The sequence below is a fragment of the Ascaphus truei genome, chromosome 8, assembly GCF_040206685.1.
Source record: "Ascaphus truei isolate aAscTru1 chromosome 8, aAscTru1.hap1, whole genome shotgun sequence".
Lineage (NCBI taxonomy): Eukaryota > Metazoa > Chordata > Amphibia > Anura > Ascaphidae > Ascaphus > Ascaphus truei.
The window spans coordinates 7,367,139-7,393,104 of record NC_134490.1 but is presented as its reverse complement, the minus strand read 5'-3'; the positions used below and the strand labels follow the sequence as shown (position 1 = coordinate 7,393,104).

General features: G+C 47.5%; 2 protein-coding genes across 6 annotated transcripts in view; both read right to left on the bottom strand.

Moving 5' to 3' along the window:
• TSPAN14 (tetraspanin 14) overlaps nucleotides 1-7,829 on the bottom strand; it is a 32,015-nt gene extending 24,186 nt beyond the window's left edge. For 2 of the 4 annotated variants that reach the window (XM_075610448.1, XM_075610450.1), the window contains exon 1: nucleotides 7,711-7,799. The gene's annotated coding sequence lies outside the window, so the exon portion shown is untranslated. Of the gene's footprint in view, nucleotides 1-7,710 lie in introns of all 4 variants that reach the window. The other 2 variants (XM_075610449.1, XM_075610451.1) reach the window with 2 other exon arrangements.
• Nucleotides 7,830-21,529: 13,700 nt separating this feature from the next.
• PRXL2A (peroxiredoxin like 2A) overlaps nucleotides 21,530-25,966 on the bottom strand; it is a 31,932-nt gene continuing 27,495 nt past the window's right edge. For both annotated transcript variants that reach the window (XM_075610447.1, XM_075610446.1), the window contains exon 6: nucleotides 21,530-24,056. In XM_075610447.1, the coding sequence (XP_075466562.1) occupies nucleotides 23,946-24,056 (111 nt within the window). In that variant the 3' untranslated portion in view covers nucleotides 21,530-23,945. The remainder of the gene's footprint in view (nucleotides 24,057-25,966) is intronic.

Genomic DNA, 25,966 nt, shown 5'->3' with positions numbered 1-25,966 from the left:
AAACAGCGAGTGCATATTGTAGGATCTTTTGGGACCCTCTGGGTCTTTTTGTAAAAAGAGATGAAAACAGTGGCGTTTGCCTGAAGGGACCCCGCTCCTACCATGTAAAGAAAAACTGGGGGCTTGTGAGAAGATTCAGACACCAGCAGTCTCTCCTGATAAGGCAGGGTCAGCATGGCTGGGGCACCGCAGTGTATTCAGCTATATAGGCCACCCCCTATAGAAACACTCCTAACTATAGTGAGTCATTGCGGTTTTAACCATCACAAAACCGGCCTGTACCATACGCAGAAGAGAAAGCCCCCAGCGAACGTCAGCATCGCTGAAGCTGCCATGTAATGGGAAGGATTTTATGAGGCGATGCTAACACATGGAGGGTCTTCACTGGGCTGGACACTGCTGTGCTATTGTACTGGGATGGCCATGGATTGGATGACAGACAAGCCCGGGCGTCACTTGGCCATTGTTCTGAGTGAGCGAGCTCCCTGGGGTGTCTCACGGCTTTGGCAGCGTTCCATTGCAGAATGAGGCTGCAGAGAGGCTCACACACACAGCAGGTCTTGTTCCTCGGGGACACAAAGGCTGCATCACACAACAAGTCTTTTGTCACCAAACGGGGGCCATTTTAGCTGTGACCTTTTATCTTCTGGCCCTTCATTTCCATGGCAATATTAAAAAAGCAGCGCTGCATGCGGATATTAACCCCTCGGCTGCCAGAAGCCAAGCCTCGTCATCCAACCAATAACCCCTTCGGCGCCAGGGGAGGGCTGCAAAGCCATAACATGCAGCCTTGTGGCAATGTAAGGGTGTTCCAGCTAAAACGCATCCATAAAAAACAGTCTGAACCAATTTAAATGTCCCCCCCGCCAGAAAGGGTGACAAAGGTCTCAGAATGGAGCTTTCTGATTGAATTTAAGATCACTTGCCAGCAAAAGGACAACAAAGGCCGTAAAATAATAAAAAGGGTGTGTGGTTTCACGCTCTCCCGGCAGGAAATAGTATTAGGTAAAAATGCCAGAAGGGATCAAAACAATTACAGATCTTTATTATGATGAAAAGCCAGAATGGGTCTGCAGGACGTGAAGGGAAGATATTCCTCAGACACACTCTCCCGTGGGCGTTAGTGTCAGGTCGCTGAAATACATGCGATTTCCCTCCCCTACCCCCCCCCCCCCCCCCCCCAGTACTGCCGCTTCTAAAGGCGCAACTTATTAAAGCCACGTTTAGCAGATCCATCGCTGCGTGGATCACACTGAGCAGATGGCCGCGAAACTGTGCGTTTAGGTTCAAAATCAGACGGGCGCCTTAAAAAGCATAGAGATGCCAGAAATAACTTACCTTTTAACAAATGCAAGCAGATATCTCGTTTGGCCTGGAGATACCTACTGTATAACACTATGTAAACCCTATGTCACCATCAGCTTAGATCAGGGGTGACCAACTCCAGTCCTCAAGGTCCACCAACAGGCCCGGTATTAGGGATATCTCTGCTTCAGCACAGGTGGCTCAATCAATGGCTCAGTCTTCGACTGAGCCACCTGTGCTGAAGCAGGGATATCCTTAAAACCTGAACTGTTGGTGGCCCTTGAGGACTGGAGATGGCCACTCCTGGCTTAGATGGTAAGGTCTTTGGGGCAGAGGTGACCTTTTCCTTGAATATACACTGCTAGTGCTTTTATCCCCAATGGTATACAAGATGTATCTCTCTGTACTATTAAACAGTTCCTATGCTCCCACTGCAAAGCTTGGTGTACGTGGTTGGGTAAAGGGGGACAAACAGAGCTGTAAAGGAGGGAGGGGGGGGGGGGACTGGATTGATGTGAATGGGGGACAAACAGAGAGAGGGGGGAGGAGAGAGGAGAGAGAGAGGAGCGGGAACATTACATCCCGGGCAACGCCGGGTCTCTCAGCTAGTTTACACTAAAATTGGGGACTTCAATGAATGTTGCAATCAGATGAATCAGGCCTTTCCATATATTAGGACCAATCAGGTAAGGGTCCAGGATAAGTAAAGGTATGACAGACATAAGGGTATAACAACTCTTTCTAAACTACAATACAGCAATCGCCCGTTCTGCACGCTGCAGTTGTTGACATTGTTTGGAGTCGAGAGTTCTCCAGGGCCGTCTTATCACCGGAAGCTCCCCCTCGGCCCAGGAGATAGCCACTTCCGATACACCAGAATTTTCAGCTATTTAAAATGGTTGCCGGTAGGAAATCCGAGACGGGTCCTCAGCCAGCGAGGGACCTTCAATTCAAAAGTGATGACTTCCGTGAGACTTAACTCGGTGGACGCCCCATGGAGTGGCCCCCACGTAGCGCCCCCGCCACGGGCTTTATAGGAGAAGACAGCGTTCTGTAATCCAAGGGACGCGGTCGGAAGAGGCGGCAGCGATCTCCGGCTGTGGCACGCAAAGGGTTAAAGTCTGCGAGTTGCTGACGCTGCGAGAATCAGAAAATCAGCTGCCCGTCTGCGTCTTGGACTCGTGATATTCTAAGCCAGGGGTGGTTAACTCCAGTCCTGAAGGGCTACCAACAGGTCAGGTTTTAAGGATATCCCTGCTTCAGCACAGGTGGCTCAATCAATGGCTTAGTCAACGACTGAGCCACCTGTGCTGAAGCAGGGATATCCTTAAAACCTGACCTGTTGTGACACTTGAGGACTGGAGTTGCCCACCCCTGCTCTAGGCCGTTGCGTCTGGCGATTCCGCCCCAATTCTCCACCGATTCGGCCCTGCGCTCTTCTCACCCAGCTGAAAAAATGGCTCCGCCATAAGAACACCACACCGGTGAAACGGGCTCATATCCCAGCTAGCTCGACCATAGGTCACGGCGCCATGTGTTGTCCCATTGTCATGGCAACGTGACGCCATGGTAACGGGCCGCTAAAAGAGATGCCGCCTGATAGATAAGAGACCGTTACAGAGGGCCCGCACTCTCCCCCGGCAATCAGTTTCATTGCGGTGGGGAAAAGCACGGAGCCTCTGGAACCGCGGGTCTCGGTGCGATGACACAACCGGCACCTCCATGACGCCGACCCAGACACAAACCTCTGATGCGTCGATGACTTCGATGGCAGTTAACGTCGGATCAGGGTGCAATAGATCGCATCGGCACCTACTGACCCTCTCCCTTTATTGCCTGTGGCACCACAATTAAGAGTGTAAGTTCTTTGGGGCAGTAACGCATTGTGCCTGCAGCCTGCAAGCATTGTATGCACAGCGCTGCGTACTGCACCAATGCTATAGAAGAGACAAAATCCTTATTATTTATATGTGTAATTAATATTCCAGGGGGAAGAATTTGTGCAGCACCTGAAAGGCGTAGAATCACAACACACTGCAGCCTCTTTCCTAGCTGCAGTGTCGCAGGTGAACTCCCATCACCAAAGTGCAGGTATTGGAGTAGCAGAATCTACCGGAAAAAAAGCAGCATAAGCAGCGAGTGACCTCCTCAAAGTCCCCGCGGGTAACGTACGATCAGAGAGACTGCAGCGCACACGGACGGAGGTTACTGACATCGAATTCTGCTTCTTAGAGAACAGAACAGATCTTTTTTTTTCCACGAAGCGACCGCATGATAAGGTAGTGGGAACAGGCGAGGTTTCTGTCTGCACGGATGTAACCCCCGGTGGGGCTGCCTGGACAAGCAGCCGGGTGGCAGTTTCAGAGAGGAAACAGCAGTTTCAAGAGATACGGGTCTGACGCGCCGCATGACACAGGAACCCTGCACAGAAATGCAAAATAAACAAGAAAATGTTCTCCCCCCCCCCCCCCGGCTGGACCGCAAGAAGCACATTGCTTAAAACAACTTCACCTCTGTGCAAATGTCTCAAAACATCTACAAATGTTACAGGGGCGTCACTTCTCTATGTGGGGTTACGGACGATGTGTGCGGCAGGCACGAGTTTCAGCCCTGGACACACCTGTTTATAACACCTTAGTGCTGCCATCATTTCTGTGTCCCACTACTGACAGGACCTTTGTTATCCCCAGGTGCAGAAAAGGTTGGGGGGGGGGGGGGGTCTGTACGTTCAAATACCCCAACAGCAAAACCCGGTGTAAAAAGGGGGGGAAAAACTACTTCTTTATCAAAGAAATGGGGTCCACATTAGAGGCAATTGGAGTTGTTACTTTGATATTCCATTGCTCTGTTCTTATCACATTTTTGCAGTAGCCCCGAAACTTTATTAAATCCCCCGTCCCCCTATATCCGAGACTGCCACCTGAGGATGCTCCTTAAGACCAAGGTTAGACGTTTGGAATGGTTTGAAAACAAAGAACAGATCCTGCGTTCTCGTACCCATCGGGCTAAATGATACTAGTGACGTGTCCACTTCTAGAACCTCAGTCTGTGTGATAAAGGAGGCATTTGGTTGCATATTTTGAACAAATCACGGTTCAAGACGCCAACCTCGTCCCGGTAATCTCCATTTAACAGGCACTTCCACTGAATATATGCAATTTCTTGTTGTCCTGTGGACTCAACTTTGTGATGTATGCGAGTTTGGAAGGGTTGCTGTAAAATCCCAAATTGGCTGAAGGTAACAGTGTACCCCTCCCTCCCCCCCCTCCTCCCCCGCAGCATAACAAAACAAACAATCATTTTGTAAACAACATAATGTGACGTGGGTTCCTTATAAAAATAAAAATAAATTAAATGGACAAACTTTCACGGGGTCACAAACCAGGCGTAAGGTGACCGTTTTACCCAGGGGAAAAAAAACCGCAGTGAGAGTTTTTGCGAGCGAGACGCCAGCATTGTCAGCGCGTTTTGCAATTTCATTTGTTATGCTAATTTGCTAAATTCTCTAAAAATCACAAAATCAGCTTAACGCTGAGAATATAAACAGGGCGCGGACACCGCGTTTCGCTCGCTGCCCGGCGACATTTCACAGAAAACTTATTGGTCTAGTGACATCATAAGCCCTTAAACTGAGGCTCGGCCAAGCGTCTAGAATTGTAGACTTTATCGTTCTGCAAATCTCTAGTTCCTTATAGTATATAAAAATATCACGTGTGAGCATAATCCCATTTCTCAGGCAGGTCTGCAGCCCTGCCCTTCCCCATTATCTCTTAGCATACAGCGCTTCCACTGCAGCCAGGGATTCTGGGTAGTGACATGCAAATGAGCAGAGTCACCTTTTACTTCTTATCCATTATAACGTGGGATCCCCTATAAGCGAATGCCTGCCGCATTACACAGCAATTCAGCACAGTCTGGGTTACAGAAGTGCAGAGTCAGTAACCTACTCACAGACCACTTAAAATCAACCTTTTGGGATCAGTGTGAGGCTAGTTACGGTCTCTGCAACGGGAAGCGGGTACGTGGCGGGTATAACCAGATATTAAAAAAAAGTTATGTTGGTTTAAAAAAAAAAAGTGACAAAAACCCTCCACCGTACACCAGGGGTGCACAAACTTTTTTCCCATCGCCCCCCTTCTTCCCTGCGTCAAATGACCCTGCGTTGCTATAGCGATGTGCCATCGGATACACGGTAAGAGAACTTACAGAGGCCTCGCGGAGTCCCCCGACATTCAATTTAAGTGCTGTGGGGAAGAGTGCGGGGCCTCTGTACCCGCCGCGTTCCCCCCCGCCGCCCTAGAAAATCTCGCGCCCCCAGGTTGCGCCCCCCTGCCATACACTTTAGTTCCGTGCACAAAAGTCTTGGTTTCATTTGGGAATTAAGAATATTGCTCTTTTCAGAAGGGAAATTAAAAAAAAAAACCGACAAGATACTTATCTCACCCGATCAACCGGCGAATAAGGTAAAGGCGCTGCGCACTGTGGGTTACTTAATAATAAAGTCTCTCCGCCGCAGAGCTGGAGCAGAGAAATATTCACCATATTTATCACAGCCGAAAACCCCACTAAATCCAACAGGGACCTTTTCCCCCTGATAAATCCGGGGTGATGGTTTTACGACTCTGATAGTGCCCAGGGGCATCACCCAGCAGGTAGAGGAGACCAAGCCCCTTCCACGGTCACTCATTAATATTAAAGATATAATATAATTTCAGTGCCCGTTTTTTCCCCGGTAAATAAAATAGTGCCGATCACCGAGACAGAACCCCTATAAAGTTCCGGACACACGTCTGTTTTCCTGGCTAGATGCCCGGCCTACCGCTTTACCAGGTCGGGTAACCCGACTAGATCATGGGGCTCAACTCCAGTCCTCAAGGGCCACCAACAGGTCAGGTTTTCAGGATATCCCTGCTTCAGCACAGTGGGGCTCAATCAGTCTCTGCTTCAGCACATGACTGAGCCACCTGTGCTAAAGCAGAGATATCCTAAAAACCTGACCTGTTGAGGATCCCTGCTGTAGACTGCAAACTGTGGAGACTAAGAGATAGTATTCATGTGTTTATTCTTATATAACACTGACAGTGTACGCAGCGCTGTATATAGAATACTGCAGGCACAGCGAGTCCCTGACCTGTGCAGCTTACACTCTAATAATGTTGGTGCCCGAGGCACAGGAAGATTAAGGGACTTGCCCAAAGAGCTGACACTCCGAGTCGAACCGGGTTCAACTGCTTGGAAGGCAGTGACATCACAACTGAGCTCCTCCTCCAGCCTCTCTAACCTCTTAAATGCCGCCGGCAGCACAGGGGGTCAGACAGCGAGGGATCGCGGTCAGTTCTCGTAGTATAAACACCACTTTTACACCAGTGATATCTTCTCTCCAAGCACAAAGTATCACTGCTTTCTTTTTTAACCCCTGCAGGGCCAGGAATGCGTTGCAGGCCCCTCTAGCTACGTATATATGTATGTATGCATGTATGCATGCATACATGTATGTATGTATGTATATATGTATATATCACCATCCATGAGCACCGCGAGTCACAGCAGTATTACACGTGACATAATAATATAACACATACTGGGAATACGCGCTTCAGACATGAAAGTAACATTAGGAAAAGGTGTTCCTGCCCCGGGGTTAACTGCAGGTTGGTTGCTGGTGCCTGGCATGTTCTGGCAATGAAGGAGTTACCCCCCCCCCCTCTCTTCCACACTCCCCATAAATCCTTATTTACAGATTTTCCTGCAGTCAAGCGCCTTAAAGAGACCTCCCCAAAGGAAACACACCACCCCGTCCAAACCCCGCAAACCCACCCCGTCCAAACCCCACAAACCCACCACGTCCAAACCCCACACACCCATCACACCCCGTCCAAACCCCACCACGTACAAACCCTACAAACACACCACCCCGTCCAAATCCCACAAACCCATCACACCACGTCCAAACCCACCCCGTCCAAACCCCACAAACCCACCACGTACAAACCCCACCACCCCGTCCAAACCCCACAAACCCACCACGTACAAACCCCACCACCCCGTCCAAACCCCACAAACCCACCCCGTCCAAACCCCACAAACCCACCACGTACAAACCCCACCACCACGTACAAACCCCACAAACCCACCCCATCCAAACCCCACAAACCCACCCCATCCAAACCCCACCCAAACCCCACAAACCCAGCACCCCATCCAAACCCCACAAACCCACCACCCCACCCAAACCCCACAAACCCCACAAACCCACCACCCCATCCAAACCCTCAAACACACTACCCCATCGAAAACACTACAAAACCACCATGTCCAAACCCCACCACCCCGTCCGCGCTGAAGCAGGGAGCACACACATTACACAGCAAAGCCCTTTAAGCAGAAACAAGCGGCTGATATTACCCAGGTTTGGTATACGAGGCGGATCCCCTCCGTGCTGAAAGTTCTGTGTCTCACACACTATACACAGGACTCCTCCTATAACCAGAAGCCACAGGAAGTACAAGCCTCTCTGTTCTCATGTCAGTGGGAGGAGGACTGAGCAGTTTCCTATTTCAGGCCCTGTGCCTGTATTATTGGGGAGAAGACCGGGACAGATATATACAGGGAGCGGCTCACTGACTATGCTAAGCAGGGGAGCCTGGTTCAATTCCCGGTGTCGGCTCCTTGTGACCTTGGGCAAGTCACTTTATCTCCCTGTGCCTCAGGCACCAGAAACATAGATTGTAAGCTCCTCTGGGCAGGGACCTGTGCTTGTAACATTCCTATGGGGTGTGTACCATGCACTGTAATTGTGCAAGTTCTATTAAATAAAGTTATTATTATAGTGTACTCAATGCTTTACAGACAAGACACTACAGGGAATTATGATACCGTAAGTGCAACACTAAGTTGTTGACCGAAACATCAATTTTTATTTTAAAAAGACAAAATATTTTTGCATTGGGAGACCCCAGGCGATTGCTGGAAAGTAACCGTGCGTGCCCTCAATACCGTTTGTTTTATTATATCATTTGCAGAATAAACAGGGCATTGCACAGGACTTGCTGAAGGTAAACAAATATATTTAAAAATGTGTATTCACACAAGAATCGATGTATTGGACAACACAGACCTTTATAAAGAGATGACTTCCTATTGGTCCATGTGACAGAGGATTTAAATAGCAGGAAGAAACACAGAGTATCGCGGGTATCCACGGCTCCCAGAGCTGGAAATAGCCCGGCCCAGCGCCAGCGACCCCTGCCTTCTATCCTATCCTAAAAACAGGGATGGGGAGCAAAAAGGTCGGGATTGCCGCTTTGAGGCAAAAAAAAACCTGCTTGTAATATGGGCCTCTGCCCACGGCTTGTAATATGGGCCTCTGCCCACGGCTTGTAATATGGGCCTCTGCCCACGGCTTGTATTATGGGCCTCTGCCCACGGCTTGTATTATGGGCCTCTGCCCACGGCTTGTATTATGGGCCTCTGCCCACTGCTTGTAATATGGGCCTCTGCCCGCGGCTTGTAATATGGGCCTCTGCCCACGGCTTGTAATATGGGCCTCTGCCCACGGCTTGTATTATGGGCCTCTGCCCACTGCTTGTAATATGGGCCTCTGCCCACTGCTTGTAATATGGGCCTCTGCCCACTGCTTGTAATATGGGCCTCTGCCCACGGCTTGTAATATGGGCCTCTGCCCACGGCTTGTAATATGGGCCTCTGCCCACGGCTTGTATTATGGGCCTCTGCCCACTGCTTGTAATATGGGCCTCTGCCCACGACTTGTAATATGGGCCTCTGCCCACGGCTTGTAATATGGGCCTTTGCCCACTGCTTGTAATATGGGCCTCTGCCCGCGGCTTGTAATATGGGCCTCTGCCCACGGCTTGTAATATGGGCCTCTGCCCACGGCTTGTATTATGGGCCTCTGCCCACTGCTTGTAATATGGGCCTCTGCCCACTGCTTGTAATATGGGCCTCTGCCCACTGCTTGTAATATGGGCCTCTGCCCACGGCTTGTAATATGGGCCTCTGCCCACGGCTTGTAATATGGGCCTCTGCCCACGGCTTGTATTATGGGCCTCTGCCCACTGCTTGTAATATGGGCCTCTGCCCACGGCTTGTAATATGGGCCTCTGCCCACGGCTTGTAATATGGGCCTTTGCCCACTGCTTGTAATATGGGCCGCTGCCCACGGCTTGTAATATGGGCCTCTGCCCACGGCTTGTATTATGGGCCTATGCCCACGGCTTGTAATATGGGCCTATGCCCACGGCTTGTAATATGGGCCTATGCCCACGGCTTGTAATATGGGCCTCTGCCCACTGCTTGTAATATGGGCCTTTGCCCACTGCTTGTAATATGGGCCTCTGCCCACTGCTTGTAATATGGGCCTCTGCCCACTGCTTGTAATATGGGCCTCTGCCCACTTCTTGTAATATGGGCCTCTGCCAACTGCTTGTAATATGGGCCTCTGCCCACGGCTTGTAATATGGGCCTTTGCCCACTGCTTGTAATATGGGCCTATGCCCACGGCTTGTATTATGGGCCTCTGCCCACGGCTTGTAATATGGGCCTCTGCCCACTGCTTGTAATATGGGCCGCTGCCCACTGCTTGTAATATGGGCCTCTGCCCACGGCTTGTAATATGGGCCTCTGCCCACGGCTTGTATTATGGGCCTCTGCCCACGGCTTGTAATATGGGCCTCTGCCCACTGCTTGTAATATGGGCCTCTGCCCACTGCTTGTAATATGGGCCTTTTTTAAGTCTGATTCTCAGTAATACAGTATTTCTGGAAAATCTGTAATAGATTAGTCCAAGGGTGAGCAACTCCAGTCCTCAAGGGCCACCAACAGGCCAGGTTTTCAGGATTAGTCATATAATGGCCTGAAAAAGGTTGGACACAGAGTTATAAAGCACATATCTTGTATAGTGCTCAGTAAGGGGAGTATTACACTGCTTGTGCTGTCTTTGTGTAGTGCTCAGTAAGGGGAGTATTACACTGCTTGTGCTGTCTTTGTGTAGTGCTCAGTAAGGGGAGTATTATTACACTGCTTGTGCTGTCTTTGTGTAGTGCTCAGTAAGGGGAGTATTACACTGCTTGTGCTGTCTTTGTGTAGTGCTCAGTAAGGGGAGTATTACACTGCTTGTGCTGTCTTTGTGTAGTGCTCAGTAAGGGGAGTATTACACTGCTTGTGCTGTCTTTGTGTAGTGCTCAGTAAGGGGAGTATTACACTGCTTGTGCTGTCTTTGTGTAGTGCTCAGTAAGGGGAGTATTACACTGCTTGTGCTGTCTTTGTGTAGTGCTCAGTAAGGGGAGTATTACACTGCTTGTGCTGTCTTTGTGTAGTGCTCAGTAAGGGGAGTATTACACTGCTTGTGCTGTCTTTGTGTAGTGCTCAGTAAGGGGAGTATTATTACACTGCTTGTGCTGTCTTTGTGTAGTGTTCAGAAAGGGGAGTATTACACTGCTTGTGCTGTCTTTGTGTAGTTCAGTAAGGGGGTATTACACTGCTTGTGCTGTCTTTGTGTAGTGCTCAGTAAGGGGAGTATTACACTGCTTGTGCTGTCTTTGTGTAGTATTCAGTAAGGGGAGTATTACACTGCTTGTGCTGTCTTTGTGTAGTTCAGTAAGGGGGTATTACACTGCTTGTGCTGTCTTTGTGTAGTGCTCAGTAAGGGGAGTATTATTACACTGCTTGTGCTGTCTTTGTGTAGTGTTCAGTAAGGGGAGTATTACACTGCTTGTGCTGTCTTTGTGTAGTGCTCAGTAAGGGGAGTATTATTACACTGCTTGTGCTGTCTTTGTGTAGTGCTCAGTAAGGGGAGTATTACACTGCTTGTGCTGTCTTTATGTAGTGCTCAGTAAGGGGGGTATTACACTGCTTGTGCTGTCTTTGTGTAGTGCTCAGTAAGGGGAGTATTATTACACTGCTTGTGCTGCCTTTGTGTAGTGTTCAGTAAGGGGAGTATTACACTGCTTGTGCTGTCTTTGTGTAGTTCAGTAAGGGGGTATTACACTGCTTGTGCTGTCTTTGTGTAGTGCTCAGTAAGGGGAGTATTATTACACTGCTTGTGCTGTCTTTGTGTAGTGTTCAGTAAGGGGAGTATTACACTGCTTGTGCTGTCTTTGTGTAGTGCTCAGTAAGGGGAGTATTATTACACTGCTTGTGCTGTCTTTGTGTAGTGCTCAGTAAGGGGAGTATTACACTGCTTGTGCTGTCTTTGTGTAGTGCTCAGTAAGGGGAGTATTACACTGCTTGTGCTGTCTTTGTGTAATGCTCAGTAAGGGGAGTATTACACTGCTTGTGCTGTCTTTGTGTAGTGCTCAGTAAGGGGAGTATTACACTGCTTGTGCTGTCTTTGTGTAGTGCTCAGTAAGGGGAGTATTACACTGCTTGTGCTGTCTTTGTGTAGTGCTCAGTAAGGGGAGTATTACACTGCTTGTGCTATCTTTGTGTAGTGCTCAGTAAGGGGAGTATTACACTGCTTGTGCTGTCTTTGTGTAGTATTCAGTAAGGGGAGTATTACACTGCTTGTGCTGTCTTTGTGTAGTTCAGTAAGGGGGTATTACACTGCTTGTGCTGCCTTTGTGTAGTGCTCAGTAAGGGGAGTATTACACTGCTTGTGCTGTCTTTGTGTAGTGTTCAGTAAGGGGAGTATTACACTGCTTGTGCTGTCTTTGTGTAGTGTTCAGTAAGGGGAGTATTACACTGCTTGTGCTGTCTTTGTGTAGTGCTCAGTAAGGGGAGTATTATTACACTGCTTGTGCTGTCTTTGTGTAGTGTTCAGTAAGGGGAGTATTACACTGCTTGTGCTGTCTTTGTGTAGTGCTCAGTAAGGGGAGTATTACACTGCTTGTGCTGTCTTTGTGTAGTGTTCAGTAAGGGGGGTATTACACCGCTTGTGCTGTCTTTGTGTAGTGTTCAGTAAGGGGAGTATTACACCGCTTGTGCTGTCTTTGTGTAGTGCTCAGTAAGGGGAGTATTACACTGCTTGTGCTGTCTTTGTGTAGTGCTCAGTAAGGGGAGTATTATTACACTGCTTGTGCTGTCTTTGTGTAGTGCTCAGCAAGGGGAGTATTACACTGCTTGTGCTGTCTTTGTGTAGTGTTCAGTAAGGGGAGTATTACACTGCTTGTGCTGTCTTTGTGTAGTGCTCAGTAAGGGGAGTATTACACTGCTTGTGCTGTCTTTGTGTAGTGCTCAGTAAGGGGAGTATTACACTGCTTGTGCTGTCTTTGTGTAGTGTTCAGTAAGGGGAGTATTACACTGCTTGTGCTGTCTTTGTGTAGTGCTCAGTAAGGGGAGTATTACACTGCTTGTGCTGTCTTTGTGTAGTGCTCAGTAAGGGGAGTATTATTACACTGCTTGTGCTGTCTTTGTGTAGTGCTCAGTAAGGGGAGTATTACACTGCTTGTGCTGTCTTTGTGTAGTGCTCAGTAAGGGGAGTATTACACTGCTTGTGCTGTCTTTGTGTAGTGCTCAGTAAGGGGAGTATTACACTGCTTGTGCTGTCTTTGTGTAGTGCTCAGTAAGGGGAGTATTATTACACTGCTTGTGCTGTCTTTGTGTAGTGCTCAGTAAGGGGAGTATTACACTGCTTGTGCTGTCTTTGTGTAGTGCTCAGTAAGGGGAGTATTACACTGCTTGTGCTGTCTTTGTGTAGTGCTCAGTAAGGGGAGTATTACACTGCTTGTGCTGTCTTTGTGTAGTGCTCAGTAAGGGGAGTATTACACTGCTTGTGCTGTCTTTGTGTAGTGCTCAGTAAGGGGAGTATTATTACACTGCTTGTGCTGTCTTTGTGTAGTGCTCAGTAAGGGGAGTATTACACTGCTTGTGCTGTCTTTGTGTAGTGCTCAGTAAGGGGAGTATTATTACACTGCTTGTGCTGTCTTTGTGTAGTGTTCAGTAAGGGGAGTATTACACTGCTTGTGCTGTCTTTGTGTAGTGCTCAGTAAGGGGAGTATTATTACACTGCTTGTGCTGTCTTTGTGTAGTGCTCAGTAAGGGGAGTATTACACTGCTTGTGCTGTCTTTGTGTAGTGTTCAGTAAGGGGAGTATTACACTGCTTGTGCTGTCTTTGTGTAGTGTTCAGTAAGGGGAGTATTACACTGCTTGTGCTGTCTTTGTGTAGTGCTCAGTAAGGGGAGTATTATTACACTGCTTGTGCTGTCTTTGTGTAGTGTTCAGTAAGGGGAGTATTACACTGCTTGTGCTGTCTTTGTGTAGTGTTCGATCCTTCCTCTTTTTATTCAGATGCACTCTAGGGAAAGCTATTTATTTTGTTCATTTCTTTGGGAGTGTATCATAGTCCCCCCCCTCATCATCTAATTTCCCCCCCCCCACCATCATCATCATCATCTCATCTCCTCCCATCATAATCATCTTATCCCCCCCCCATCATCATCATCATCTTATTCCCCCTCCCCCAAAAATTGTATTGTGTCCTTACTTTATCTCCTGGCACTGGCAGGCCGCAGACAGCACTGGTGCCTGTCTGGGCTGTCGGGGTGCGGGCTCCGTCCCCACCGTCCTCTGATTTGCCATCCTCTCCTCCACTCAGAGACTGCTCCAGGCCACTGTCCACGGCCCGCTCTCTAAGCACCAGCGCTGGCCGCCGCCCTCGCACTGGTCACGCCACAATGGTAATACCGGACACATATATACCCGGGTGTATTGAGGTTTGTGACTGTTTTCTGCCCGAGTGCATTGAGGTATTTTCCAGGCAGGGATTGAAGCATTTTATTCCCGCTGGCTGCAATACTGCACAGTATATATATATATACTGCATTACAATTCAGGAATTTATGCCATCTGGTAGACACGCGAAGCATTGCAGCCTATTAAATCCTAATCATTATCATTTAACAGATCAGCCGCCCGTCAGCCAGGCATGAACCCAGGCTGGGAAGGCAAACGCAACGGGGCTTGTCAGAGGTGAGGAGCGGCGCATTCCAGGTATCTGCCAGGTACATACCGGGTATTTGCTCGAATAAAGTGTGTCGGTGCAGTACCTCCAATTTTATACCGGGCAGACATCAGAATTACCGGCCTGTCCGGTTCAAAACCGGACACCTGGCAACCCTAATAATACCACTACTTTTTTGTTAGCACATTCTAATAACCTTTCTTTTTAAATTCACTCTGATTGTAAGCTCTGCAGGGCAGTGATTTCTCCGTCTGATTTTGCTTGTTGAAGTGACAGGTAGATTGTTGAGACTGCAGCTCCTGAAAAGATTGAAACCTCACCAGCGATTGAAAAAAGTAAAAAAAAAATGCTTATTTGAAGGGTCTGGGAAATCCCTCTGAACCTACATCTTTTAATCTTGTGACACCTGCTATTTTCAAGTCTATAAACCTATTACGGCCCATTCCTGGAATAAATTCTGGGTTATCATATAGTGGTGTCATAAGTGTAATCCGTGTTGTGAGGAGGTGTCGATTCGCAACTGAGTTCCATAATTTGAGTGAGTGAGCTATAATTTGGCTGGATTTGAGTATTTCAGGTCTCTTTCTCACTGGGGACCATAGAAGATTACTTAATTCGACTGGGGCAACTAAATCCGTTTCCAATGATACCCAGCGTCTGTGGACTGGATTAGAGTGCCATAGTATTAGTTGGCTTGTTTGGGCTGCTTTGTAATAGGACATAAGGCATGGTAGTCCCAGCCCTCCTTTCTTGTTTGGTATATTTAAGATTTTCTTACCAATTCTTGGTGGTTTATTTTTCCAGATAAATTTGTTTATAATAGACTGTAGAGTCTTAACTTCCTCCAATACCAATGGAATGGGTAGAGTTTGGAAAAGATACAGGAGACGGGGCAATATATTCATTTTTATACTGTGTATTCTGCCTGTCCATGATATAGCATGGCCGGACCACTTCCCAATATCAGACTTAAGAGCTCTCAGGTCCTTTGGGTAATTCTCCCTATACAGAGTACTATAGTCTTTTGTGATAAATATCCCTAGGTATTTGATCGTATTCGGTTGCCATTTAAAATCAAAGTTTAAAGCAATCAATTTAATTTGATCTTTAGGCAGATTTATATTTAGTGCCTCAGATTTGTTACTTTTTTAATATTTTACTTTGTTAATATTTCCACAAAGAAAAGGCTATCCCAAACAATCAGTTCCTCCAATACCTTCAACTGAAAGCCTTTTATATAGAAAATCCGACCCCCCGAAATGCTAACTAGATTTGAGTCACTTTGTCTAGCAGATAGTAACACATCTGGTCTGCTATCTAAACTGTATGGATACTTTGTTAGCCCCCCTCCACATATGAATGAAAAACTTAAATATATGTGTAGCGGTCATGTAAAATGGCTGCAGTCATCTCTCCTGCTGACAGTAAGGCCTGGTAAGTTGTGGGCATGCCAGCAGTAATTATGGAGGTTTGCCCTCACACCCTGGTGAGGTGCCCTATGTATGGATGGGAGTGGTCACAGGCTCTGACTCCATGGTTAGTGATGTCAGAGGTGTGTCAGCCTCCAGAGTATACATAAGGCACAGCACTGATCCAAAGTTAGGAGTTCCTGTTGCTGTGCTGCTGTGTTCAGTAAGAGGCAGATGGAGGTCTGCAACATTGTTGCAGTAGTCTGAATGCAGAGCTGTGAGTCTGGCAGCACAAGCAGAGAGAGAAAAGCTGTTGGTGGCTGATGTAAGAGCTATGAGAGAAGGAGCAAGTCTGAGTGCAGGCTTGGGAGGAGACAGCTCATAAGACTGTGACCAGGGACCTGGCACAGGGACCATCTCCCCAAGTGACCGAAGGGACCCTGATGAGGTGGAGGCGCTGCACTGGACCTAGGTAGGACTCAAGCCCACTACCTCAGCTGCCTGTCTGGACGGGTTCTCCCCACACACCATCATGCGGGAGACTCAGGAGTCCTGTTGCCAACAGGTGCACCACCAGACACTATCACACTGTAATGGGGACTGGTTAGACCACAGGGGCCAATGTGAGATTGGGTGGGTCAGGCCAGGTCACAAAACCCGTTACATATGCTACAATGGGAGGATGATCTGGGGGAGGTATTAGACATGGAAGACTGGAATTATATTTTTCAGAAGGTTGCCACATCCTCAATGTGTATCACAATCAGAGAAACTTCCTATATAGTTATGATGAGGTGGTACTTAACCCCCATGAGACTAGCTAAATTCATCCCAGAGTACCCAACTACATGTCCGAAAGGATGTGGAGTACAAGCCACATTTATACATATGTGGTGGGGATGCCCATTCATAGCAGCTTATTGGCTGGAAATCAAAATGTGGTCACAAAGGTTTTTTGGTTTGGACCTACCAATGGATCCCTGGTTATTTCTTTTAAACAAACCATATTACCCCCTCACGAGACATGAAAATAAATTAATGTGCCACATATCTTCAGCCGCAAGACGCGAACCATCGCCAGTATGGAAACAAACAATTATTCCCTCAATCCCCAAAGTTAAAAATAAAGTCTGGCAGATTTGCTACATGGAAAAATTGGTTAGTCTTAATAACGACACCTACACAGATTTTCAGTGGTTACCTTGGATTCTGAATGAAAATCAACCAAAAATTAATACCCACTTAATTTTGTTGTAAAAAAAAATATGATATTTATATTAACTGTGTGTTTGAATATTTTAAGAGGTAAACTTTTAAATGGATGTGTTCTTTCTCCCATCTCTATTTTTTATACCCTCCCCCCATTTTTTATTTTTCATCATTTCCCCCTCTCCCTAAAAATTTTAATAAAAATTAAGTTTAAAAAAAAAAAAATGTTTATTGAACTACATAAAAATGGCACGAACGAACAAAAACAACTCCTCCCACGCGTTTCACGCCCCCTATGGCGCTTTCTCAAGGAGTGATTTTGTTTGTTGCCCTTATTGTATTATAATTACAATATGCAATGTATGTGTTGGCGCTTTTCTAAAGCGTTGCATGCATTGGTGGCTCTATATAAAACATATACAGGCAGTCCTCGGTTATCCACCAGGAACCCCTTCTGGAGGTAGCGTTGGATAGTGAAACCGCTGTAAAGTGAGTCCCATGTTAATCAGTGGCGGTGAGCGTTGGGTAACGCATTCCGGCGTCGAATAACGGCCCGTACGGAGGCATTGTAAAGCGTTGGATATGCCATTCGTTGTAAAGTGACACGTTGGATAGCGAGGGCTCCCTGTATAAACATATACGCTGTTTGCCAGGAGAAAACATCAACCGCAGGACGCTGAGTGAGCTGATATCCGCGGCGCCATTGGAGTCTCGCCCCCTGTACTCCTGGGACACTATTACTGCGTGACCGGAGACCAGCAGAGGCCACCCAGATTGGGATACCCCAGGGCGCTGCAGCATCTTGCTCCAAGCGGGACCTGGCAGTTACAGCTAAGCAGAAGCCCTTACCTGTTCTAGGTTTGTCTACAATGCGATTTTAACCCTTATGTTTGCGAGTGCGCATTTTTAAGGGATCTTCATAATACCCTATGGGGCATGCGCGTCTGCTTTTTGTTTTTTAGATTCTTTTGGTTTATGCCGCAGAAGCTGCCCAGAACCCAGGATACATTCGAGCCATCTACCCTATATCCTTTTCTATATATACCTGGCCCCATTGTATTGATTTACATCCTTTGATAGGATTTTTTATTGCGTGTATAGGTTTTTAGTGCGGATTACATTTTATATATATATGTATGTGTGGCCGTGTGCCCTCTTACCTACTGGGCCGGGGAGGGGGACTCCTGTGGGGTGTCAGAGCTCCATGGCGGACCACCGGTGCACTGCCATCTTGTAGGTTCCTGCATGCGCAGGAAGTCCGAGGGTCGCAGCGGCCATTTTGATGTCGCGCATGCGCAGAAGCAACTGTGCGCATGCGCAGTAGGACAAGGCTGCGGTGGCCATCTTAGGAAACGGTTCCGCAAGGGACTACATGTCCCAGGAGCCTTAGGGAGTTGGAGAGAAGGGAGGTTTGGTGAGAAACGGTCCCGCACACCAGTCGGGAGCAGGACAACTAGGGAGAAGGTAGTGTCCGGTGCCTGTGGCTCCCGCACTAGGCCAGATTCCCCCACAAGTCCCAGTTAGGCCCCGACTCACAGTAGATTGTGTGTGCATAGGGAAGGCCGCAGTTAGGGACGCTTCCCTTATTATCTAGAGAGCATTGGTGACAGGACGTCACGCGGTGAGCTGCGGCCTGCGGTCTGGGACAAGACCATAGGCCCTTAATAGACTTTAAGAGGTGGACGCCTCCTGTGAGGGGAATGAGAGGATCGGAGCGACCCGCGTCGTGGGATCACTGTGCGGTTCTGCAGATCCATCCATCTCCAGATTGTCCTGGTCTGGCCTGAGACCAGGAACGGTACCCACGTGCACCAACGACCTTACACAGGGGGTAGCGCTACTCCACACACTTTGGGTGGGCCTTGCTCTGTGGACACCAGGCGGTTAGTTGCCTCAGTACTTTGAGGGAACCCCACCGTGGTGTGAATAGTGTGTTGGGTCATTGTATTGTGGGGAGGTTGGTTACAGTGTTATTATTAGTGCGTGTGAGTAAACTGTTATAATATACCTGTGTGGTGTGTTTTACTATTATTGTATTGGTTCCTGTGAGGGGTTATCCTGCAGAGCTAGGATCCCTCCCAGGTGGAGGCGCTGCACCAAGGAGACCGATAGCTCACCCGAGGCTCCCAGCGGCAGAGGCCTTCTGGGAGCCACAGGTAAAGGCAGCGCACGTAGTTCCCTTAGTTACGTGGAAAGGGGGCTACATATACATGTACCCCCACCCTCTAGGAGATTCTGTTGCGGCTACAGGTGTCAGTGGTGCGCGTACCTGCGAGGGTCCAGGAGAGCCGAGTTGTCTGCGGTGATATAGAGACCAGGACAGGTTTTTGGTGTCATCTGATCTTTCTCTGGTGATCAGCGCCTCCAGCTCCAGTGGACTCTGAGTACTAGAGGCAGATCCCCACCAAGGCAATCATATACACCCCTGCCCAACAGCAACAGACTGGAAACTCAGGCAGGGGTATGTAGAACAGAAGGGTTTATTGAGCAGTCACTGCAGATGGTTCAATACAGCGGATGCGGGGTATCAGAAGATTCCAGGCCTCTGGATGGTGCTGGCTCTTCCATAATACAAGGCCTCTGATCTTCCTGTAGCCAGCCATGGGGGCCTGGTTGGCCCTGCACTCCCAGGAGGGAGAAGGCTCACACACCTCCACTCTCTTGGAAGGGTGGGAGAGAATTCGCTACATTTCACACTGCCTCCCTTAGGAACAAGAGGGGGAGGGTTCAAGGTCTGTACCCTGATAGGCTATACACAGACCATGAGTCACCACCACCACTCTCACTCAGAGAGGAGCATGAGGGGGGTCAATTACCCACAGAATAGCCTAGCCTGTCACAGCCTAGACTACTAAGGACTTATGTGACGGGGGAAAGAGAGGTAGGGTGGACTAACCATGTTACATAGATATATATATGTATCATATACACACACACACACCTACAATGTAAATTTGGTTCACATCGGACATAAATGCTCTAGAAATACTTTGAGGCTAAGATCCAGACAAGCATGTCTAATATTTACATGTCCCAGCATACCTGCGCTGAAGCAGGGTTATCCTTAAAACCTGACTTGTTGGTGCCCCTTGAGTACTGGATCTGAGAACCCGTGTTAAAGCTCGGACAGTAAAGTGGTCAATTGACTTTAAAATTGTACCAGTTTTCCGTTGTATGATGCTTTCCAGTTGTTTTGTCATCAAAGTAAAGCGGGTTTCGTGGGCACACGTGTCTGGGGACGGCCCGGCTCCCTGGTGATACCCCCTAGTAAATGTGTGGTCCCAACTCCGTACACCACGTAGCCCAACCGTTTGCAGTATCATCTCTCTGCTATTTGTGCGTAGAGCACACACCTTATCTGACTAACTGTGAATCACCGACACAATGACAAATCAGTCTAGCTCTAGCATGTACAGTAGGTGATGTGTAATCCAATAAGCATGGGCAGCGATTTTTAAAAGGGCCACCAGAGGGCACTGTTTCCCCAGCTAGTAGTTTGTGTATGACCTCTTCAACTAGTTCCCCCAAAGGGGCACGATCAGGAAACATTTAGGGGTAACGGGTCCACATCAGGGAACTGTTAGGGGTAACAGGTCCACCAGTTTATTATGCATTGTCATTTTAGATACATTTAAAGACTTGAAAAACACTGTTTCTCAACGTGTTTTCCAGTAATATACCATCTGCACCATATATATTTACATTAGATTGTAAGCTCTTCGCAGCAGAGACTTCTCTTTCACAATGTTACATTTATGTCTGAAGCCCTTATTCCCATGATCTGTTATTTATATGATTGTCACGTGTATTACTGCTTTGAAGCGCTATGGTGCTATATAACTAAATGGTGCTATGCACATTAATGGTGCTATATAACTAAAGACAGACAGACAGGCTTACCCCCGTCCTCCCTAGGTAGAAAGTAGGTGATCTCCGGAGCTGAACCCAATTAATTTCTGCTTCCTGTGATGCCGGTATCTCAGCTCAGGTTTAAAGCCCCCCAGTCACATGGGCCAATAGGAAGCAGTGATGTCACATGGAGCTTCCTTTTGGCCCATGTGACCAGGGGGCTTTAAACCTGAGCTGCCAACACCCCCCAAGAGGTAAGTATCTGCGGAAGCAGGGGGTCCCCAGAGCCGACATTAACAGGGTTCAACTGCTTCAATCCTACATTTAAAAAACGGAAAGCAGCAGTGCTGCTACTCTCTCCCTCTTGCTGCCCCCTGAAACCCGCCACCCTTAAGTGGTGCCTTACCCGCTTATTGCCTAGGGATGGGTCTGGCCCGGCCACCTCAAGGTTCCTCAGCCAGCCAACGACCAGTGGAAGACCCATGGTGTAGGCTATTCAGATCAAGCCGGGCCAGCAAACCAAAGATTTAAAAGGGGTTTCAAACACGTTGTTGGAAGAAATAAATAGCATGTGCTTCCACTCCTGAACAGTGTGGCTTAGTGTTGGAGAAACTGGTCTTTGGAGTGGGGGATCAAGTTAAAGTGTCCGTCATTTCCTTGTGATCTTGGGAAAGGTAATTCATCTTGGGGGGGGGGGGGTGCAGGAATTTATGGTGTACATACAGTACAGCAAACCGTGTCCATGCAAAATACAGTATTAACATTTAGCTGACAGAGGGGCCAGCAATGCATTGAGATACTGGAGTTATCTTTGCAAACACCATTCCAGAGATGCAAACGTGAGACTGTAAAACATTTATTAGTTAAGACATGTTTTCGATGTTTGTTTGGGTCAACCTGCCCTTCCAAGCCCCCACATGTTCCATTCACCTCTCTGCCTTTCGCCGAAGAACATCCAGCCCGCGCCAGAAATCTTTCAACACGGGATTTCATAGATACGGTGAGCGGCAGAGAGGTTCGTGGTGCCGGAGGGCGGTGAGAGGACCGTCCGATCTTCGTCAGTACAACATTACAAATGGAATGGGCCCAGACGGTGAGGTCCACCCTGTGTGAACGCATGCACTTAACTCCTACACATCTATCTTCTGGGATAATGTCTTTGGTCTCTAACAACTTCATCCAGTTAAAGCTCTTTCAGCCCCAGGCGAGCTGATGGTTTTCTGGCAGGGAAAAAGCTAAAAAATAAGAAAGATGCTTTTTTGGGGGGGTTGAGAAGGAGTTAGAACGGCTAAGTGCCAACAGTGATAAGATAAAGTAAATACGTACGGCTGTGCCTCTAACCCAGGGGTGGGCAACTCCAGGCCTCAAGGGCCACCAACAGGTCAGGTTTGCTGAATCTCTGCTTCAACACAGGTGGCTCAATCAGTGGCTGTCTTCGACTGAGCCACCTGTGCTGAAGCAGGGGTATCCTGACAACCTGACCTGTTGGTGTACCTTGAGGACTGACGTTGTCCACCCCGGTTCTAACCTCACTATCTGAAGTACTGATGTGAAAGGATACCGGTGTTATCAGCCGACAACTCACATTTTTCTAAATGCAAGAATTGTGACAGTTTGCTTTGCTTTTTGAACTAACGCGCTAAACATTTTAATCAATGCATCTTCTCCCTGTTATTAAATCCGTCCCTTAGGTGTCAGATTTAGGCCCCACCCTTCAATTCTACATTGAAATGGCTTTTCCGTCCCCTTTTCCCCTCTTGCTCACATACGACCTTTGGTATTCCAGAGAACTACTGCTGAGGAAAAAAAACCCACGAGGAACGCTCAAAACCAAGCAAGTGTTCCAAAAACCCAAAACATTCACTTACGTTCTCTACACCCAACTCACTGCAGGATTCTTTCCTCGGCGTCTTGGGGGATTTAATTCAACACTGTACATTCTGTGCTATGTTTTGCAGAGAAGGGAGTTTGGCAGGGAGATGATTTCACACCCAAATAGGTTGCGGAGAAAGATCACTATATCGTCATTATGGCTACAGCAACTCTGTTTGTAGCCAGAGATGGGTCACTGGCAGCATGGTTAAAGCCAAACATGGCATGGTAAGTTTGAGACCACAGATCATTTTACTGCCTTGGGGTCCTACTTGGTTTAATATGATGGTCGCCAAGAGCAGAAAGATTGCCGTAGCTGGGCCATTCATAAGCCTGCTAAGATAAAATAAATATTCACGCAAGGGATAAAGCCCCATTGCCTGGGCACGCCAGGCTCAGCCGGCACTGGAAATATCCCAGAGCAATGAATCAGTGTTTGCAGAAGGATTCCCGAGTGTGTCACCAGCATTGATGGGGTTCTCTCCGTAATTGGAGATGCTGAAGTATCAACCTTTTAAACAACTGGATTACATCTGCAAACGGCTAAAAATACAAGCAAATCCCCTACTTCTAAACCTGGCTCTCACAGCCCGAGGGCGTACTTTCTCTTGGTTAAAAATAGATCAACCTCCTTGTGATCTAAAAATAATGGAAACTGTTGGTAACATGAGTAATTATAAAAAGACAGTGGCGGTTAATCGTTAGGTTGTTATAGTGACGATCGTATTGAAGTCAACAGGAGTTTCTGTGCAACAGCGCCCCGACCACCACTATTGCAGTTTAATGACTAACCCCCCTACTGTCCTATAATGCCCGTGTGAAACCACACAATGCCATTACCCAATGGTTTTACTTTACGCCTTGGGGGTTATTTATCGTAGTATTCTTTTTAATGGACTGTCTAATATTTTACCATCAGTTTTTCCCTGTAAAACAGCTTTTGTATAAAATTGCCGTTTAGCATTTACTTAAAAATGATAGTAGGAGAGATTTTTCTTTTAACTAAGTGGCAATAGAACCATGAATGGTGCCAGAGAGAAGCGATTACAGACTGCTACGGATCAGTGTTCTACTGCAACTTTGAGAGAACTTGGTGAGTTCGAGTCGCTGGGCATCAAAGTACTTTCCATCAATTGCACAGGCCTTACACTGTGCTGCGGCAGTGCAAAGGTGTCTGGGTAACAGATCTGCAACAAACTTGTAAAACTAGTGTAGTAGATTAAAAAAAAAAAACTAAAGTGCTTCTGGTAGCATTGGAAGTAATCCAACGAAAGAATGAGAGCGGGACACGGCGATATGTACGTAAGAATCGGTCGGAATTCTGCAATGTTCCGTTTACAGATTCAGGCAGCTACAAAGTATCTTGGTGAGGTTAGTCACAGATCTAGTCATCGCCGCCTGACGTCTGCGTGTCTATCTTTCTAGCAGCTTCAAGGACGGCCGTCATATTCGCCTTATCTCCGAACTCCTTCTCACGGTGCTCCAGGATAATTCCCTGGAAAAAAAGCAAAAGAGTTGAGATAAACGTTAAAAAAAGAACCCCACGCAAACTCTAAAAACACGTCCGTGGTGTACGCTGCGGTAATATTGTGTGTCACACTATTGCGTTCTTTCCAGCTCTTCCCCCTCGTAGCATACTTAAAGCAGCAATATGGCTTAACATATAATAAAAAATAAAAAAATATATATATTTGAAACGGGGGGGGGGGGGGGTGTCTCCAGAGCTGAACCCCATTAAGCTCCGGGGACCCCCTGTTTTCAGAGATACCGGCACCCCCTACGGAGGTGTGTATCTCTACGGAGTTTAAATCCCCTGGTCACGTGGGCCGCAGCGGATGACGTCACGGCTTCCTATTGGCCAGCGACATTTTAAGCCGCGTTAGATTAGACAAACGGTTTCTCTGCCTGCAGGAATACCGGCGGCGCTGCTGAGGCAGGTATCTCCGGAAGCAGTGGTCCCACGGAACGGAAATTAACGGGGTTCAGCTCAGGAGACCCCCGCTTCAATCCTGTCAAATGGTTTGTTTTTTAAAGCTGCCCCGTATTGCTGCTTTAACCTGGGCCATACTGGCATAACTAATATCTACGAGTTGATGTACAAGCGATTCTCACCATCGTTAATCTGCCACAAAGTTTCTTATGCACCAAAAATGTAGACCAACTCCCTCACCTTAACACGATAAAACACCTCTATAGCGTTCCATGTATCCCCTACGCACAGAAACAAAATCTACATTTAAAAAAAAAAAAAAATCACAAAAAACGCTCACATTTTGTGAGGAACCGAATTAAAAATGTGATTTAAACATGGTAGTGTCGTATTGTGACAGCAATGTCTGCAACAGATGAGCCCCATGCAACAAAAACCCTCTCTCCTTTGTATTAATCCAAGTCCCCGCCTGAGACGTGAGAGAAAAGGGTCAGCAAGCTCTGACTCATAAAAATATCAGGGAAGCAAATGTACTAGATTCCCCGTGTAATCGCTGTTCTCATCTCCTTTGTCAACAATAGGCCTTGGGCAAAAGAAAACATGGCCCATTATCTCTGAAAGGGGGAGGTGATCTCCCAGGCAAGTCTGCGGGTCTGAACCTTCACACTGCTGTGACAACCGTTGCTACCGCCCCCAGTTTGTTTTCCTCGCCAGTAATTAAATCATATTAGCACACACAGTCCCTGCCAGGATCAGAGGGCTGCAAGGCCTCTTGATGAGTGAGGAGTTGGTAAATTCCAAGAGAAACATTGACATTTAACCCCTTCGCGCCTGTTGTGATGCCAGAGCGACATTTTTTTCACCCCCGATTAAATCTAGCACTGCCGGCGGTGGCACTTATATGTATGTACAGGCAGTCCTCGTTTTACAAGGAACGGCTTATCCGGCGCTATTCAATGCATCCCTATGGCCGTTTGTACGACGCATGAACGACTTATCCGAACGCTTTGCAAAGTTGCAACAATTGGCCAATCAGAAGGCTGCAGATCAGTGAAATCATTCAGATCAGTCTGTGTGAAGGTTTAGTGGTGTATTTTAGGCCCTTAACCATGTCTGATAAAACCAAAGTGATGTTGCTCCAAAAAGGAATAGAAAATCTATTACTTTAGTTTTGTCTCTAAACATAATAAAGCGCTCTGAGAAAGGAGAGATGAATGCAGAAATTGGACGTGCCTTGGATATCCCTCGCACAACTATTGTGACAATTATAAAAGATAAGGCAAGAATCTTGGAACAGATTAAGGGCTCAGCTCCTATGCAAGGTACAACAATAAGGCAACGTGTTGGGCATATTGCCGAGGTAGAAAAGCTCCTCATCATATGGCTGGAAGATCAATCCCAGCGTCATGTGCCCATTAGTTTAGCCTTAATTCAGGGGAAGGCTTTGAGTCTTTATGGAGGACATTAAGCACCAA